Source organism: Dama dama, chromosome 33, assembly GCF_033118175.1.
Source record: "Dama dama isolate Ldn47 chromosome 33, ASM3311817v1, whole genome shotgun sequence".
In the NCBI taxonomy this organism is placed as follows: Eukaryota; Metazoa; Chordata; class Mammalia; order Artiodactyla; family Cervidae; genus Dama; species Dama dama.
The window spans coordinates 44,153,017-44,173,181 of record NC_083713.1 but is presented as its reverse complement, the minus strand read 5'-3'; the positions used below and the strand labels follow the sequence as shown (position 1 = coordinate 44,173,181).

The 20,165-nt window shown below is 34.5% G+C and overlaps 1 protein-coding gene across 1 annotated transcript in view; it reads left to right on the top strand.

Moving 5' to 3' along the window:
* Positions 1–20,165, top strand: part of GALNT13 (polypeptide N-acetylgalactosaminyltransferase 13) — a 557,108-nt gene that overhangs the window by 209,374 nt on the left and 327,569 nt on the right. The window contains exon 3 of the mRNA XM_061135076.1: positions 7,005–7,173. Coding sequence (XP_060991059.1) covers positions 7,005–7,173 — 169 coding nt within the window. The remainder of the gene's footprint in view (positions 1–7,004; positions 7,174–20,165) is intronic.

Sequence of the window (20,165 nt, the reverse complement as noted above, 5' to 3'; positions counted from 1 at the left end):
TAAATATTTTATTTGTTGTTTTTCTAGCTGTCAGCATGTCTGATTCTTTTCAACCTCATGGACTGCAGCACCCCAGGCTTTCTTCCTTAACTGTCTCCCTAAGCTTGCTCAAATCATGTCCACTGAGTTGACAATGCTATCTGATCATCTTATCCTCTCACCCCCTTCTCCTCCTGTCTTCAATCTCTCCCAGCATCAGGGTCTTATCTAATGAGTCAGTTCTTCACATCAAGTGGCCAAAGTATTGAGACTTCAGCATCAATCCTTCCAATGAATATTCAGGACTGATTTCCTTTAGTATTGACTGGTTTGATCTCCTTGCTGTCCAAGGAACTCTCAAGAGTCTTCTTCAGCACCACAATTCAAAAGCATCAATTCTTTGGCACTCAGCCTTCTTTATGGTCCAGTTCTCACATCTGTACATGACTACTGTAAAAAACATAGCTTTGTTTATACAGATCTTTGTCAGCAAAGTGGTATCTGCTTTTTAATACACCTGTCTAGGTTTGTTATAGATTTTCTTCCCAGGATCAAGCATCTTTTAATTTCGTGGCTACAATCACTGTCCTCAGTGATTTTGGAGCCCAAGAAAATAAAATCTGTCAGTGCTTCCACTTTTTTCACATCTATTTGCCATGAAGTGATGGGACCGGATGCCATGATCTTAGTTGTTTGAATGTCAACATTCAACATTCAAATATTTATAGCAGAAGAATTATGGATAAGAAAGACAGATGCATGATTATAAGACTAATAGCTGCATATATTTAAGCAGTCATGCTTTGTATTGAGTTACTATCTAGAACCATTTGTAATAGTTATACAAACCACTCTTTTTATTAAAGGTTACAATTGGGATTTGAAATAGATTAGTTGCATACTCTGCTTTATTTAAATGGTTTCCTTAACAGTCTGCTTAGGATCTAATTTGTGATCTAATTAAAAACTCTTCAGGCCATATTGTTTGCACATTTTAATTGTGTGCCACTAGCAGTAGAAGTTTCTGAGCTTGTGTTAATGTATCTAAATTTATTTACAATGCATAAATATAATATTCTCAACCTAAATATTAAATGGTAGTGAGGAATAATTTTTAATACAAAAGTAGATATGAAGTAGAGATTTTACATTTTTCAGTACCATATGGATAATTTTATACACCGGAGTCCTCTGTCTGTGGTATTCCCCAGGCAAGAATACTGAAGTGAGTTGCCATTTCCTTCTCCAGGAAGTCTTCCCAACCCAGGTATGGAATCCATGTCTCCTGCATTAGCAGGCAGATTCTTTTACCACTGAGCCACCAGGGAAGCCTGATCTCTCACTGAGCTGGTGGAAAATGCTACCTTATTAATATCTAACAAGAGGCAGTATCCTGTTGGGAAACAGTAGCTAATATCTGTTGGACTTGACCCCATTGAAGTTTGCTATTTGCAACATTCTTATTGCATAAAAATCTAGTTACTGAAATTTAATTGGCAAAACCCAGAAAACCACATATGGCCATGGTAAAAATTTTCAAAAAAAAAAAAATATTGACAGATGAATCAGATTTTTAGAAATGCATGGGTTTTTCCAAAGGTGTAATAAATGAATTACTATGCATTTCACATTAAATAAAATTTATATGTATATATATATTAAGCTCTGTATTATAATATTGATAATATTATATTGATATTTGAAGTCTATTGTGGCTTTCCTGGTAGCTCAGACTGTAAAGAATCCTCCTGCAATGCAGAAGAATTGGGTTTGATCCCTGGGTCAATCCCAATGATCCCCTGGAGGAGGAAATTGAAAACCATTCCAGGAATCTTGCCTGGAGAACCCCATGGACATTGGAACCTGGTGGGCTACAATCCATGGGGTCACAAAGAGTCGGACATGAATGAGCAACGAACACACAATAGAAATGGGCCAAAGCAAAGATATACTGGGTTCCTTTATTTTAACAAGAATTCTTCTTGATAAACTCAGTATCTGTGGATTGACAAAAGAACATGGACCAGATAACACTGAATGGAAGCAAAATGGTTTGGATAGTGAGGTGGTGTCTCAAGTGTTGGTGTGATTACCTCATTTTCTGACTCCACTACAAGCACATTTATGATGGTCAAGATGAAAGTATTGTCGTAGGGAAATGATTTATTAGCAATGAAGTATGAATATTCAAAAATGAGAGAAATTAAAAGTCAAGATATTACATTTATTTCAGTTGGCTATTTCAAACTGATAAAAACTAGAGAAGAACTGGAATGTATACAGAAATTAACAACTGAGTAGATCTGCGGATGGAAATACAATTTGAAAAAATTTTTTGGAAAATATGCTATTCAGAATGACATTTAGATTTTGGTCCAGTGTCATGCTTCATATATTACTGTGTTCTTTAACATAATAGGTTTAAAAATGACCTAAATTTTTTACTCAAGTTTTTTTTCCCCTAAATACAAGATATCTCTTTTTATTTTTTGAAATAGACAGTGCTTGTTGTTAATTGGACATTTCTGCAATGAAAAAGTGTTCATAATGCAATGTACATAAGCAAATATTGCAGTTAATATGTTCCTTTTGGTAGACTGATCAGTTGGTTGATTTATTTTTGGGGGTTTATCATTTTTATCAATGCAAATTCTATGATAAAATAAATCAAATTTCATTTATACAGTATGCACTATGTTAAAATGAAAAATATGTTTTATATATATGTGCATATATAATGATTCTGCTTTTATATTTCAACCAGTTTTGTAATGTCATTTTGGGTCAAGTTATCATTTTAAGTGATTTAATCTTATAATTAGAAAGGATATAACTTCTAGCATAGTACTTTAAAAAAATTTTAATTGGAGGATAATTGCTTTACAATATTGTATTGGCTTCTGCTATATAAGATGAATCAGCCACAAGTACATATAAGGCCCTTCCTTCCTGAACCTCCCCTCTCCACCCCATCCTTCTTGCCCTGTTGATGGAAATGTAAATTGATAACAGCTACTATGGAAAACAGTATGGAGGTTACTTAAAAAACTAGGACAAAAACTACCAAAAACCACCAATCCCACTACTGGGCATATACTCTGAAAATAATAATTGAAAAAGACACATGTACCCCAGTTGTCTTACCAGCACTATTTACAATAGCTAGGACATGACAGCATAGTATATTAATCTGTTTATACAGTCCAAACTAGGTTTGGAATTGGGATATTTCCAATCATATTTAAGTGAAGTCAAGATATAATGTAGATTTAGTTGCCTTCTCTATTATATTTGCCTACTAAGACTTGAAAAGTAACACCAATACTTCAGCAACAGTTCTTTTTGTTTTTCACTTTGACTGTGGAGGAGCATGGTATTTGGTGAGTGTGTGGGTGAATATTTTTTTCTTTATGTAGAGAAGAGAAATAAACAGGTGAGAAAAAAATTGAGGTGGTTATTTAAAGGTACTGGAGATACCTCAATACTAAATTGTACAGTCCTTTTTTATTTTTTTTATATTATTTGAAGAAGAAAAAGAAAAACTGTTTCTTCTAGAAAGATGTATTCTGCCAGGTAAGAGCAAGAAAAGAAAAAGGCTTCTTCCACAGTATAATCAGTTAGCACTTTTTCCTTGAGCAAGGTGAAAAACACCAATAGGTCTGCTCATGCATAAAAAGAAAAATAACATTTTGTAAAATGTCAAATATGCATTCATTAGAGGCTATTATAGAAAAATATATTTAACTTTGGGGAGGAGACACTTAACCTGATACACATTAAGTTGTCAACTACTTTTCACTAAGAAGCTGAGAATAATTAAGGAGAATATTAATATGTGCTTTCAAACTAGTTCTAGGAATAAGAATCCTGTTTATGATGATTTTATTTTTATTGATAGCACTGCAAGATTATACACTTACTCTATCACTGACAAAACTATAATTTTTCTAATACTCAGCAAGGACATGGTCACAGCTTTGAAAATATTACAAAAAACAAGTACTTCTATGTGCTCTAATTTGATCTTCATGCTCCACAATGATGTAGTTGAGCTCCATGATTTTCTACATAGAGTAGAAATCAATCCTATCTGCTTCATAGTCTTGGTAGCATTGCATTGATGCTACTATTTTCTGCGATGTAATATATTTTTGTTGGAATTTATAGAGGACATTTTAAAGACCTATGAATGGTGAATGAATGCCTTTCTTAACTTCTAAAAATTGTAATTTTTTAAATCTCAAATTTTTTAAATTCTTTAATGTAACAAAAACCAAACATTTTTTTTCCCAGAAAAAAAACATTGATCCTATATTTTCTGGCATTAAAGTTATAGACCAGAATATGTAAAATATCTATTTATCTATCTCTACCAAACTAGATTGAGAATCTATCTTCTTATAGATACATATAGATACAGATACAGACACATACGTAAAATATCTGTTATCAATGGGTGGTATCATATAGCTTGATTAAATCCTTTGCTTCAGAATTAGAAAGATTCGTAAGGAAACTATAGAAATTCCTTTTAACAATTTCTATGGAATCAAATCTTAAAAGATAAATCAGAGAAATGAAAAGTACTTGGAGGCCCATCTAAGTCCATAGTCTAATCAGCAACACAAATTCACCCAAAGCGAACTCCAACAACTCCATCTGATTTTAGGGACAGTAAACTTACTAACTCCCAAGGAAACATTACAGATAGAATTTTGATTCTCAAATTGAACATGATAGACTTTATCATAAAATTCCTGTCTTCATTTCTGCTTTTGCTTTTTAAAGTGAATGGGAGTCTTCATTAGCTTTAAGGTAATTTGTTTAATAGTTTGAGGTTGCATACAGATATCTTTTTCATTTAAAAATTTCCCAGTCCTTACCATTTTTCTACATATAAGAGGATTTACAGGCTAATCACCTTCCTGATACCCGTACCTGAAGTTCCCCAGAGTGCCTGATCTCTTTTATAGTTTGGTTCATGGCAGTACAAAGTCAGAATAACCTTTCACAGAAAGTAATTGACTTGAAAACTTATTGTTTATTAGCACCAGTAATATCAGTCTTGATGTTTTATAACTATGGTCAAATCAGAAGAAATTCTCCTTGTTGTGTTCTACCCTAGTTTTGACTATATTTCATCTTTTTTATAACAGTTTATAAAATGCTATAATTTATGGGTTATTTTCACATACTTTGTATTCTTTAATTTTTTTATTAGAATATAGTTGATTTACAATATTGTGTTAATTTTACATGTCCAGCTTAGGGATTCAGTTTTTTTATTTTTTGCAGATCATATTCCATTCTGGGTTATTATAACATATTGGGTATCATGCCCTATACTCTACGGCAGTCATTGTTGCTTACCGATTTTATGCCTAGTAGTTTGTTAATCCCATAATCCTAATTTGTCCCTCTCCTCCTCTGTCACCTTTTTAGTAACCCTAAATTTGTTTTCTATGTCTATGAGTATGTTTCTGTTTTGTATGTACACACACATGTATTATTTTTTAGATCCCAGATGTGATTAATATCATCAGGTATTCATCTTTTTCTGTCTTATTTCACTAAGTGTAGTATTCTCTAGGCCTATCTGTATTTTGGCAAATGGTAATATTTCATTCTTTTTATGGTTTAGATATATTCCATTATATATACATGCATACATATATATATATGTATGCACATCTTCTTAATCCAATCATGTATCGATGGGTACTTGGGTTGCTTCTGTCCTTTGGCTCATATAAATAGGACTGCTAGAACACAGGGGTGCATGAATCATTTCAAATTGGTATTTTAGTTTTTTCAGAATAAATACCCAGGAGTGGAACTGTTGGATCACATGGTGTTTCTATTTAAAATATATTTTAAAGTAATCTGGGACCAAATCTTTGCCTTTTAAAGTATATGGAAATTAAACTCAGTAAGATTATACTGTAATATAGCAAAGTATAATAATATTTTATAGAAAAAATGCAGATTTAAATTATTATATAAAATTAAAAATTTTAAATATATAAAATATTTAACTTTATATAAAATTCAATTACATTAATATAAAATAATATAGAAAATGTTATATATTATGTATATACAATATATTTGTTATAACATAGCAAAACGATGGAAGAGTCAGAACCACAGCTCCATTTCTTCACAGTACCTGGTTTAATATTGTGAAAAGTAAATCAAGGGTAGATTAGGTTAACCGGACCCTTGTCTTCGGTTAACATACATACAGACATATGTATGCCCATGCCTACATACACACCCTGAGTCATGTATTTTATAGCTAGAAGGGACATTAGTGTGGTGATAACTTGGAGGAAATGCAAGAACATTAGCCTGTATGCAGAATCCTTAGTGCTCTTAATAAAAAAAGTCAAACCCAGAATACTGCTGTGAAATTCCAGTTATGAAACACATAGCCTCCAAATCCAACTTGACATTTAAAATTATATGTCACTGCTATGAAAGTTCTTTCTACTTATTTGAAAATGATTTGACAAAGGAATAAAACTCTGATGGGGATAAAGCATTCTCAATCTTACTTGCTTTCATAAAGATATAATGGCAATAGATATTTGAAATATTAAAATTTTTAAGTGGATGTGAGAATAAACTAATCTTGGTATATTTTCAAAATTTCTCTGTCATTATTTTGCACAACATAGTGTGCCCAGAGCTCAACTTCATCCCCTCTAATAAATGTATTAACAAAACATGAAAGAGAAGCATGAAGTTTGGTATTTGTGTTGCTTATTTATTAAGTCTTAATGATTAGTCAGATCATATAATATGTGATAGATTTGAAGGACAACATGCAGTATTGAGTTAGTGAATTAAAATAAGTTGTTTCTTTAGTGTATGGCTTGTAAGTAGCAATAGAGACTTGACGATTGTATTATTAAGCCAGTTTATAAATAATACACTTTAGAATCTGATCCAACATGGGTTTATATATTCAGTTCATTATCTGTATGTTTGTATGTATATGTGTACCTGTGTGTGTCTTACAGCTGTTATTTCAAGAAACCAAGAAGGGCCAGGAGAAATGGGAAAGGCTGTGCTGATTCCTAAAGATGACCAGGAGAAAATGAAAGAATTGTTTAAAATCAATCAGTTTAACCTTATGGCCAGTGATTTGATTGCCCTTAACAGAAGTCTGCCGGATGTAAGATTAGAAGGGTGAGTTTACATTTGTTTTATAATCTAATATACTAGCAATCTCTGAAGTTTAGAATATCTTGAAACTTCAGTTAACTCAGGTTATTTGAAACCTGGAGCTATATGGTTCTGAATACCTGTGCCACCACAGGAATTAACTGTGCATGCATATGATGAGAGAGATGAACTATGTCCTTCTCTGGCAGAGCAAAATAGCTTACTTGCAATGGCATCGCAGAATATACAACCAAACAGGACTTTTGCCTTCATTAAATATCTTTTTGTTTTGTTTTGCTTTATCTTGCCAAAAACAGAGCAAATATGATCTGTGATAAATTGTTTTCTTATCTGTGTGGAAAGCTCTTACATTTGCTTTGAAAAAAATATATGCTTTGCTATTTCAGCATAAAAATAACCTATTGCCTGTGTGATTATTGACACTTTAAAATGATTTATTGAGGATTCTTTAGCACTTTATGATGTTATTTATAATTAGAATGCTCAGTTATCAGCCATGGATGATATATACTCATTTAGAAATAATAATACTGTATGAAAAATTATGTTGAAGATTCCAACACTACTGTAAGCCATGCTTTAGGTAGTTGAACATATTTTAAACGGATGTAATAAAAATCATAATATTTAGTGACAGTATTGTCATCCTTACATGTAGTCCTTACAAAGTACGCTGTTGGCACTTAGAAAAGGTATGTCCTCAGGTTTTAGAAAATCTCCAAGTTTACAAATATCCTCCAGAACACACTTCTGTTTATAAAGAAGTTGTTATTTATGTATGTAATGACTTTGTCTATATACAATAAAATCATAGTTAATGCATATTTTGCTACATATAGTAAGTTATGTTACATTAGGGCTATGGTGACATTAATATATTTACTAAGTATGATTTTTTTTCCCTTTCTGAATTATTTCAAGTAAGAGCAAAATAAAGTAACCCAAGTCTTATTGATACACTAGCCTAGGTTGTCAGAAGATTCCATTTGATAGCTAAGTATTGGTAACTGGTTTTGTATACCCTTTTATGCTTTTGAAATGTCTCTCCCAGCAAACCACAAATAACTACATATTATGGATATTTTGGATTCCTAACAAATTGCTAAAATGTCAAATTTAACACTTGTGCATTCCAGAGGTCTTGATAATTTTACAGGTAGTTCTGTCCATATTTGTATGTGTTTGTATACGTGTAGGTATACTTGAATTTTTAAAGATATACAATGAGCATGTTCTTTAAATAATTTTGAGTATTTTATATCAGAGTTCATGTTTTAATGTTGCATTTATTACCTTGTGACGGTAAAGCGTCTACCTGCAATGCAGGAGACTCACGTTCCATCCTGGGGTCAGGAAGATCCCCTGGAGAAAGAAATGGCAATCCACTCCAGTACTCTTACCCTGAAAATTCCAAGGACGGAGGAGCCTAGTGGGCTACAGTCCATGGGGTCGCAAAGAGTCGGGCACGACTGAGAGATTTCACTTTATTTTGATAAAACTGGTAAATGTAATACTTAAAACCATGTGTTTCAGGAAAACCATGTACACACTATTTCAAAATTTTTAAAATCAATATAAATATTTAATATAATTTTCAGATTTTGCAAATAATAGTAGCGAAGTAAATCGTTTTATGTTTTATTTTTATGACATCACAGTGTATGCAATTAGTAAAGAAAAAATAAATACCATCCACAATTCCTAGACAAATCTTAAAGTATATATGAAGTTCACTGGGGACATTTGCAAGTCATTTTGAGCAACTCAATTTTGTGACTGCCTGGGAACAACTGCTTTTGAGAAACACACTATGAGTCAGCTATCCAAACATTTTAAAAAATGTAAAAAATTAATACTCATTTAATACTCATTTGAGTAGAAAACTATTTTCCAGTTTTGGTATTACAGTTCAGTTTCTGAATAGTTATATCTCAATACATATGACACATTAAGCTAGTTTCAGCGATGATTAATATACCAAGATATTAAAAAAATGAAATTTATAATTTACAAAGATCTTTATTTTAGTGAAAAATTGAGTTAATATTTATTTAGAAAGGATTTGAACTGCCAAACAGTGGATTCATTAAAATATCTCAGAATATTTTGCTAGAATATATCCTTAAACTAGCTTGACTGAATTCATAAAATTGCCCAAATAGTTTAATGTTGTGTTTGACCTTAATATCAGTCTACAAATATTTGAAGATATATCCAGTGTTGGCCTGAAACAAATAGACTACCAGATATTTCTCCAGCAACCATTTCATCCTCTGTTGTCCCCTTCTCCTCCTGCCTTCAATATTTCCCAGCCTCAGGGTCTTTTCCAGTGAGTCAGTTCTTTGCATCAGGTGGCCAAAGTATTGGCCACCAATGAATATCAGTCCTTCCAATGAATATTCAAGACTGATTTCCTTTAGGACTGACTGGTTTGATCTCCTTGCAGTCCAAGGGGCTCTCAAGAGTCTTCTGCAACACCACAGTTCAAAAGCGTCAAAATGTGACTAGAGAAGGGAATGGCAAACCACTTCAGTATTCTTGCCTTGAGAACCTCATGAACAGTATGAAAAGGCATGCCTATTCCTGCCCTGCAAATTAAGTTCATCTGTACAGTTTTTCTAGATTGTACACATGTGCATTAATGTATGGTGTTTGTTTTCCTGACTTCACACAGTGTGATAGATTCTAGGTTCACGCATGTCTCTACAAATGATGTATAATGTTGTTCTTTTTTATGGCTGAGTAATAGTCCATTGTGTATATGTACCACATCTTATTTATTCATTCCTCCTTTGATGGACATTTAGGTTGCTTCCATGTACTGGCTATTGTAAACGGTGCTGCAATGAATACTGGGGTTCATGTGTCTTTTTAAATTATGGTTTTCTCAGGGTGTATGCCCAGTAGTTGGATTTCTGGATCATAGTGTAGTTCTATTTTTAGTTTTTTAATAATGATTTTTAATAGAAACAAATAGACCTTTGAAATATTGGAGTATCTCTCCTTTTAGCAGTTGTGACTCTTAAGCAGCAGGAGTCAAGTGCATTGAGCATCCTTTTACTATCTCAAAAGGTGAGCATTTGGGTTTGAAAAGTGGTGAATCTGGGATACAGAAGGACCAACACAGTTCTTTTGGACAAGATATTTGGAGGGCCTCTACAAATTTTGGCAGTTGAGTCTTAATGATGGAATTAGATTGCTCATCTTAACCAGAAGATTGGTGCAACAATCCACACCAGTGTGAATGTTATAAAACCAGCCAAACAGCAAAGACTTGTCAAAATACCTGGCCAATAAAATAGATTAGTCAAATACCATGAAGTTCAAGAGGAGTTCTTCCAGGAAGGAATCATCTTTCCCAGCTTTAGTCACAGATAAAACAGTAACCAGTCTACAGGAGAACATTTCAGTCCAGTGTGGAAACACATAGACCATGACTGAAACATTGATATCTATTAGACAGAGGAAATTGTATGAAGTCCAGTTGCCAAACCTCATATATTAGACCATTTGCAAAATACCTGAGAGCAGGAGGTATTTGAATACCTGAGAGTATAGGAATAGACTTCCCTGGCTTGTATTTGCACAAGTGAGGTAGGCACTGCTTGTGGTCTACCTACCATATTGATTCATGAAAGTTTTTTGGTCAGTAGACCAATGGTTTAATGCATGTACAGTGGTGAGGAGTGGGTTTATTAGAGTCTTAGGTAGGACTGGGTTCTCATTGGTCCAAACTAGAGCTTTCTCTTTTAATCAAACCAATAGTTGGTGCATTTCCAATCTTACTTTTTGCTTTTCTGAGGCCAGTTGCCTGGACTCTCTAACCAATTTTACCAAATTTTAACTTGGATAATTTGGAAAAACCTTTTGAACCATGACAGATGCTTGGCTGCTGTTGGTCCCTTTAAGGATAACATTCCTTGCAGAAGTATCAACAGGATCATTCCTCTTAGCTTCAAGAAATTTAAGTTTAGAATATATCAGACTCTTAATAAGAGCTAAAGCAGCAGGTAAGATGTTTACACGCAATAATTCCTGACCATCGGGTCCATTTTAAATTTTATTTCCACTGGAAATAAGGAGGCCATGTTGCGTCCACAACCTTCCAAAGTTGTGAGTATACTACTTCAAAAGCGTTTCTACTGTCAGCATAAATATTGGCAGTTTTGTCCTTGGCTTAAGTTCAAGCTCCTGTTAAGAGCATGTAGTTCATCCTGTTGAGCTGAAGTAGCCACAAATTAAAGATGCTGCCTCAGCAACATCAAAACAAATTATGATAGCATACTCAGCACACTATTTGCCATCGTCACCTTTAAAATGAAAACCATTGGTGAACCTTGAAAAGTCAACATTATCCAATGGAATTCACTGTAGATCATTATGAGGAGACAGGAGGGGTGCACCAGTATTAAGCAGTCATTAGAAACCTTGTGGGTGGTGGAGGGGGAAAAGAGTTGCCAGGTTAAGGTTATTACAACAGAAAAGAGTTATGTGAAGGGCAGTTAACAAAAGGGCCTCATAGAAGGTAAGATGAATGTATTCAGGAGAGCTTCTACTGTATCAGATACAAAAATGTTTAAATGGATCACACAAACATTTTTGGGTAGCCTTAACTGAATGGACAGTAGTCTATATGACACTAAGGCAAGGCGGTATCCTAGGGTCACAGGGTCTGGTTGCTAGCTTTAATACTTTATAAGTTGATGACGGTGTCCGTGTTTTTGGGTGAGTAATCCAAAGGTGTTCTCTTCCTTTTCATTTGCAAAATGGAAAACTAAATCTGGTCATTCTGATGTCCAAGGGTTAGTGATTTCATCCAACTCTCCTTTAGGTCCTAAAAACTGTGTCTTCCAGTTCATCCCCTAAAATTGGATTAAATTGAGTTGGGATTATTTTATTTATTTTTGTATTGTGTGTACTTTGCTTTACAATATTGTGTCAGTTTCTGCTACATAGCAAAATGAATCATCTCTGTGTATACATATATTCTCTCTTTTATGGATTTCCTTTCCATCTAGGTCACCACAGAGCGTTAAGTAGAGTTCCCTGTGCTATACATCAGGTTCTCATTAGTTACCTGTTTTATACACAGTGTATATATGTCAATATATGTATGACAATACCAATCTCCCAATTCATACCAGCTTCCCTTTCCTCCCTTAGTGTTCATCCATTTGTTCTGTACATCTGTGTCTCTATTTCTGCCTTGCAAACAGGTTCATTTGTACCATTTTTATAGATTCCACATGTGTGTATTAACATATGATATTTGTTTTTCTCTTCCTGACTTACTTCACTCTGTATGACAAGACTGTAGGCCCATCCACATCTCTACAAATGACCCAGTTTCATTCCTTTTTTATGGCTGAGTAATGTTCCATTGTAAGTAGCACATCTTCTTTATCCATCCATCTGTGATGGACATTTAGGTTGCTTCCATGACCTGGCTATTATAAATAGTGCTGCAATGAACATTAGGTCCATGTGTTTGTTTTTGTTTGTTTGTTTATCTTTTTTCAGGTTACTTGCCCAGTAGAAGGATTGCTGGATCATGTAGTAAATCTATTTTTAGTTTTCTAAGGAAGCTCTATACTGTTTTGCGTAGTGACTGTATCAGTTTCTATTCCCACTGACAGTGCTAGAGGGTTCCATTTTCTCTACACCCTCTCCAGTACTTACTGTTTGTAGATTTTTTTATGGTGACCATTTTCACCAGTGTGAGGTGAGATCTCATTTTAGTTTTGATTTGCATTTGTCTAATATTCTCTAATAATTAGTGACGTTGAGCATCATTTCATATGCCTCTTATGCTTCTTTCATAATCATTTACTGGTCTTAGTTAATCTTAAAATCATATTTTGCAGAGAGGCAATTTTAGGCTTCTTATAACATTGGAAAGCCTCAAAATAAGTATTCCAATCATTTCTAGAAATTTTTTAACTAGTTCAATTTTAAGGAAATGAAGTTTGGGGATTTCAAAAGTTCCCCATCCTTGCCATTGAGATTCTATTTAAATTGCCTTTGGTCAGGTCTATTTATTTAGAAATGTACATGAGGAAGGACCCTTGTTTTTAAACATAAAATCAACCAGAATCCCTGTAGATAAGGCACTCTCAAAATATTAATAGTTAAGTGACTGGGATACCAGTTCCTAGAGAATTTTCGTCTAGAGCAACAAACAATTTAAACTTTTTGAAACACATATGGTTTAATTCAAGAAGCTTACAAATCAGTCCTTAGAAGATAGCTTGGTCCTGAAGGAGGCTAGACTGAAGGCTTTGGTTTTTTAGCCAGTCTTCAGAGGACAGCTCCCAAAGGAATAGGACAAAATTTGAAAAACCAGAAGTTTTATTTGAAGCAGCCCCGTCCTGAAAGAATTGATCCAAAGGCTATTTTCAAGCCAGCTTCAGTTGAAATAGTCTGATCTCAAGATCAGACCAAAGTGTCCAAGGAGTAGTCACTTACAGAACAAAACATTAACCAGAAAGACAAAATGTTTCAATAGATACTGGAAAAAGCCTGCAGGGCTTCAGACACTATAGGATGTGAGCTCGAATCCAGGGAAAAGATACTAATTCAGACTCCAGGGTTGGAGAGAAATGCAGTGAATGACAGTGGGCTCAATTGTGGGTACCACCCTTGTTTGTTCACCAGCCCTGGAGCCATAGGGAGTCTCCTCTGGTTTCACAGAAAGTCCATGGCTTTTCATTGGCTGAGTTGTTGCCATGAAAGAAAGTCTTTAAAAAAAAAAAGCAAAACTTTATTTTATTGTGGAATTTAGCTGGTTAACAATGTTGTGATAGTTTTAGGTGGATAGCATAGAGACTCAGTCATACACAGACATGCATCCATTCTCCAAAATGGGAATCTTTCATCTTCCTGTTGATCTCTGCTGTCCGAGCAGGGTGTGAGAGCTCTCCCTTTTGCTGTCTGACTCTGCTTCATTGAGGTTTCGTTTTATTAATTTTTTTACAAAAGGAATTAAATCTAAATAAATATCTCATGTTTCCAAAGAGAAGAAACTAAATATAAAATGTGTTTTCTTGAAGGCAATTGTGATGAAACATCAGGACAATTTGGAATTAACTTTGAGGATGTCCATCTCTGGAGATGTCGAAATTTTTATATCAATTTGCTTATTTACTTAATATATTTAACTTATTAAATTTTATAATGCATTTATATATTATAGTTAATTATTGATGGCCATAAATAATAGAATCACAGATGATCATGGTATTTTATATTTTAAGTACAATCAAGGCTGAATGAAGCAGTTATAGTGAAAGTCACTCAGTCGTGTCTGACTCTTTGTGACCCCATGAACTTTGTCCATGGAATTCTCCAGGCCAGAATACTGGAGTGGGTAGCCTTTCGCTTCTCCAGGGGATCTTCCCAACCCAGGGATTGAACCCTAGTCCCCCACATTGCAGGTGGTTCTTTACCAGCTGAGCCACAAGCAGTTAACCAAATTTATTACTTTGTTTTTGAAGGCTCTCAGGTTCTGTGATTCTTATGTTTGAATTGATATAAGTATAAATAAAATTCCAGACACCTGTAACCAACCCTGTCTCTCCTTTGCCCATCCTCCATAAATTAAAAAATGTCATAAAATTATATTCTGAACTTAGAGAAAAATGACTAGCAACTTGTGTTGATGGATCAGCATTACGGATTTGTCAGCATGTTTCTCAACTGGTAATGAATCTAATACTTTGTAAATTGATATAGTTTGAATTTAAGAAAGGAGGCCTACATATTTCTGCTTCAGAAAGCAAGTAAATGTGTGTCATTTTGTTTGGTTTTCTATCTAAAGTTTTAAAAATAATATTTAAGAGAGAAAGGGAGAGGGACAGAGAGTCTGTATAACTGTTAGGAAAAAGCCGCGGGAGGAAAAAAGCCGCCTCTAAGGACCGGTGGTAAAGGCCTTTTATTAAGCGTCGCTCTCGGGCAGAACTCCCGGGGGCTGGTGAGTGAGGAGACAAAGGGAGTCTGCAAGGTATGAGGGGTGGGGAGGGGTTTTATAGTCCGGGCAGGCATCCAGGCCAGGTCTTTTCATATAAGGAAGAAAGCGCGGGCTACAGCGGTGGTCAGTGTCCGAGGGCTTTATGTTGGTACCTGATTGGGCCAGGCTGCAGGGGGCCAGCCCCTGGAAGTTTAGCCAGCCTCCGGAATTTGCCTTGCAGCACTTTCCCGGGGCATGCTCCGACCTTTCAATAACCAAACTAAGGAAACCCATTAAGTGATATTAAACACATTATTTTAGCAATTAATATGCTGATGTGTTCCAAATGCTGTTCTGTGTGCTGCGGATATAACAGTAAACAAAACTAAGTCTCTGCTTCATGAAACTTAGAACAAATAAAAGAATGAAGAATGGTAAGGAATAAAGAAAGATTAGTAAGGGAAATCCTTTTTAAGAAACTTGTATTTGAGTGACTTAAGTGGACCTTAAGCACCTAAATGTTATAATTTCATTTTCCTAATACACAGAGCTGTAACATATTTTCTAGAATCTTGAAACAAACAATGCCAGAAATATAGCAGACATATGGCTATATAAAACTCCATGAAGATACAAAAGCAAACACGTAGATGTATGTTTGCCTGTGCCTGTGTGCATGTGTGTGTAATTATATCATTTTTTGAAAGGTGTTCAAACTGTATTTCCATGAAATCCAGCAAAAATCACAACCTGGTTTGCAAAAGTCATCAGTAGTCAATGCTATCCTCTGGCTCTAGGCTTTCCTGAAGTAGAGAACACAATACGATCATGATTAATGAAGTACTGACTCTATTCCATTATATGCAAAACAAATATGAGCAACAAAAACCCAGCTTTGGGGAAATTTTTCAAGTAATAAGGAGGAAAATCTCTAGGTATGGATCCAAAGAACATAGGTTTAAGATCTGACTCTGGCTTCTTATTGGATCTTGGGTTTCAGCCATTAATTTTCTAAGCCTCAATTTCCATTTACTGATGAACTCAGGTTGTGGTTGTTCAGTAGTTCAGTAATGTCTGATTCTTTGCAACTCCATGGACTGCAGCATGCCAGGCTTAACAGTCCTTCACTATTTCTCAGAGTTTGTTCAAACTCATGTCTGTTGAGTCTTTGATGCCATCCAACTATCTGATCGTCTGTCACCCCCTTCTCCTCCTGCCCTCAATCTTTTCCAGCATCAGGCTCTTTGCATCAGGTGGCCAAAGTATTGGAGGTTCAACTTCAGCAACAGTCCTTCCAATGAATATGCAGGGTTGATTTCCTTTAGGACTGACTGGTTTGATATCCTTGCTGTCCAAGGGACTCTTTAAGAGTACTCTCCAACACCACAGTTCAAAAACATCAATTGCTCAGTGCTCAGCCTTCTTTATGGTCCAACTCTCACATCCATACATGACTACTGGAAAAACCATATCTTTAACTATATAGACCTTTGTCAGCAAAGTGATGTCTCTGCTTTTTAATATCTGTCTAGGTATGTCATAGCTTTTCTTCCAAGGAGGAAGCATCTTTTAATTTCATGGCTGAAGTCACCATGCTCAGTGATTTGGGAGGCCAAGAAAATAAAGTCTGTCACTGTTTCCATTTTTTCCCCATCTATTTGCCGTGTAGTAATGGGACCATATGCCATGATCTTCGTTTTTTGAATGTTGAACTTTAAGTCAACCAGCTTTTTCACTGTCCTCTTTCACCTTTTTCAAGAGGGTCAAGTAATCAATTAATTAACCCACCAATCCCTGTCATTTAGCTAATATAGGCTTAGCCTTGACAACAAGAAAATGGATATAATATCACTGACTGTAAGGAGTAAAAAGAATATATTTACATAAACAATAAATTATAATATTGTATGGACATATCAAAAATGATGAAGGATAAAATTGTGCTGAGTTCCTAGTGAAATTTTTATATTAATTATCATTCTATAGAATTCTTTCATACCCGAGCCTTTTTTTTTTTTTTTTTGACTAAGCAAGGAAACTTTTTAAGCAACTGGCTTCTCGCTTTACTCTGCCATTCTTTTTGAATAAGAAATTAACAGTAATTATTGGGTGAATATTTATAAAATAGCTGTAGGCAATTAAAACAAAATGTTAAGGTTCTGTAGCATTTACTTGTATTCAGACATTTAATAGCACTTTAAGTTCTGATATTGAGTTATTTGAAAGTTATAATGCAGCTGGCATTTAAATATATTTCATCAGGGGAAAAATGAGAAAATAGGAAATTTATTTCAGCTATTTATATCCCAGACCAAATAGCTGCTTCTTATGTATGCGTACTTGAAAGCTGATAAAGAGAAAAAGAGTCTAGCACACTTTCATTAGGGCAAAGAAGCTGTAGCATACAAATTCTGAATAAGATTCTCTCAAAGGACAAAGACTTTATTTACTTTATCACACAGAAGTAAACCATAGTATATATTTTTTCTGTGGTCAATCTCATAAGTGTACCTGTCCGTTTATATGGATTGCCTTTCCTGTGAATTAAAATACAATAAATGTAGCATTGATTGCACAAGGAGACATAGAAATGAGAATATTAATTGGATTTCTGATCTCTGTTCCATATCTTTTCAATTTGAGAATTACCACAACTTTCACATACTGGCAAAAATTTTGCCTGTGAAGATAATAATTTCTCTAATACTTTGATTTATGTAATGTGCTCATGTGTAGAATTAATTTCACTTCCCCAATTAGAAGTAGTGTATAAGTACTCTGTGTGTTTGTATATGCATGTAAATATGTATATATATATATTTGTATATTAGAAGAAGTTAGAGATGACAAGTACTGTTACCTTCCTTTCAAGTAAGAAATAACTTTTCTTTCAAGTAAGAAAATTGAGTAAAACATCTAGGTATGTTTTCAGGGACACATTTGTATACTACTGTAGGCAAAAAGCATTCTGCACAACTCCATTTACACTTGAACTACCCTGTAACAGTCTCCTTATTTAATTTTCTGACATTATTACTTTGAATCTTTAAAAATTATAGTAAAGTATATAAAACATAAAGTTGACCATCTTAACTATTTTTAAATATATAGTTCAATAGCATTAATTATGAAGGCAGTCAGATGTGCCAAATTTAAATATACCACTTTGGCATGAAGATTATTTTGAGCTAAAAGCAATTGAGGAAAAAGAGACACAGGAAAAGTTCTCTTCCCTCCCTCTTCTGCCCCAGAGAAAGGCAGGTTTCCCTTGTGACAGTGTGGTCTCTTGAACAAGAAAGGAAGCAACAGCAAGAAGGGAACTCATGATGGGGATGGAACTGAGATGACTGCATAAACTCAACCTTACTAAATAACCCTCATCTTCCATTAGGTCCCCCCACAGATTTGTCTTCCCACACTTTATCATCCCTTCAAGCTCCAATACTTTTTCCTTTGTCTTTTTCCCCTTTGTTAAAATGACCTCTTAAGTCTCTGAGTCTAATCTTTTCAGTCTTCTTTTATTTTCTAAAAGACCTCCATATACATAAAAACTAAAACATTAACGTCAAAATGAAACTTAGATGCCTTTTCCCAAGTTGTTCTTTTCTCAGTTTAATTTGCAGTCCTGGTTTATTAACCCACGAGGAATAATCCGAAGTTTTTCACTAGCCTACAAATATATTCACACTGTTGTGGGGCCAATCTCCAGAATTCTTTTTGTCATGCAGAATTGAAACTCTGTACCCATTAAACAGCTCCATATCCTCCACTATCACTGGACACTGACAATCACCATTCTAATTGTCTCTCTGAACCTGGGTATGCTTTATATATAGTTGAAATCATACATCATTTGTCCTTTGACTCACTGACTTAGCATAATGTCCTCAAGGTTCATCCATATTGCAGCACGTGTCAGAAATTCCTAACTTTTTTAAGGTAAATAATATTCCACTATATGTATATACCACTTTTGTTTATCCATTAATCTGTCAAGGACACTTGGTGTGCTTCTACCTTTTGGCTCCTGTGAATTATCCTACTATAAGGATAGCCAGCTGTGCAGATATCTCTTTGAAATCCTGTTTTCAATTCTTTTGAATATACTCTGAATAGAAATGCTGGTTCATATTCCAATTCTGTGTTTTGAGGATGCACCACACTGTTTCCTATAGAAGTTGTACCATTTTGTCTTGTTTTTATTAAATTTTGTTGACATGAAAAAAGTCCATGACTTATTTTTAAGTGTGAAAAACAAATTACAAGGCAGTTAAAAAGCAAAAGACAAGAGAGGAAAGTAAAATTATTGATCACTTCTAGTTTCGAAACAGAGGCCAACCTCGTCTCATCACCTCTGTAATATTTATTTAACTCCTACCTCCAACTGGACCTATATACTGAATTTTTTGTTACAGTGAAACAAAAATTTCATTATAGGTATGTGAAAAAAGTTTTCCAGAAGTAGCTGAGGTAGCTTGGTTGTGAAAGCCCTAGTCCAAAGACCTAAAGATCCCTGGTTTGATCCCAGGTTTTGATAGTTATTTTATTATTTTTATTTATTTTTTTATTGAAACGTAGTTGATTTACAATATCATATTAGTTTCTGTTGCACAGCATAGTGGTTCAGTATTTTTATATGTTATTTTCCATTGAAAATTATTACAAGTTAATAACCATAATTCCCTATGCTATATAGTATAGCCTTGCTGCTTATGTGTTTCATACACAGTAGTTCTCTTTATTTCATACCCCTAATGGGCCCCTTCTCTCTTCCTTCTCCTCACTAGTAACAACTAGTTTGGGTTTCTAGTCTATTTCTATTTTCTATATACATTCATTTCTATTATCTTTTAGATTCCACATATAAGTGATAGCAGGGCTTCCCTTGTGACTCAGCTGGTAAAGAATCTGCCTGCAATGGGAGAGACCTGAATTCGATCCCTGGGTTGGGAAGATCCCCTGGAGAAGGGAAAGGCTACCCATTCCAGTATTCTGGCCTAGAGAATTCAATGGACTATATAGTCCATGGGGTCGCAAAGAGTCAGACACG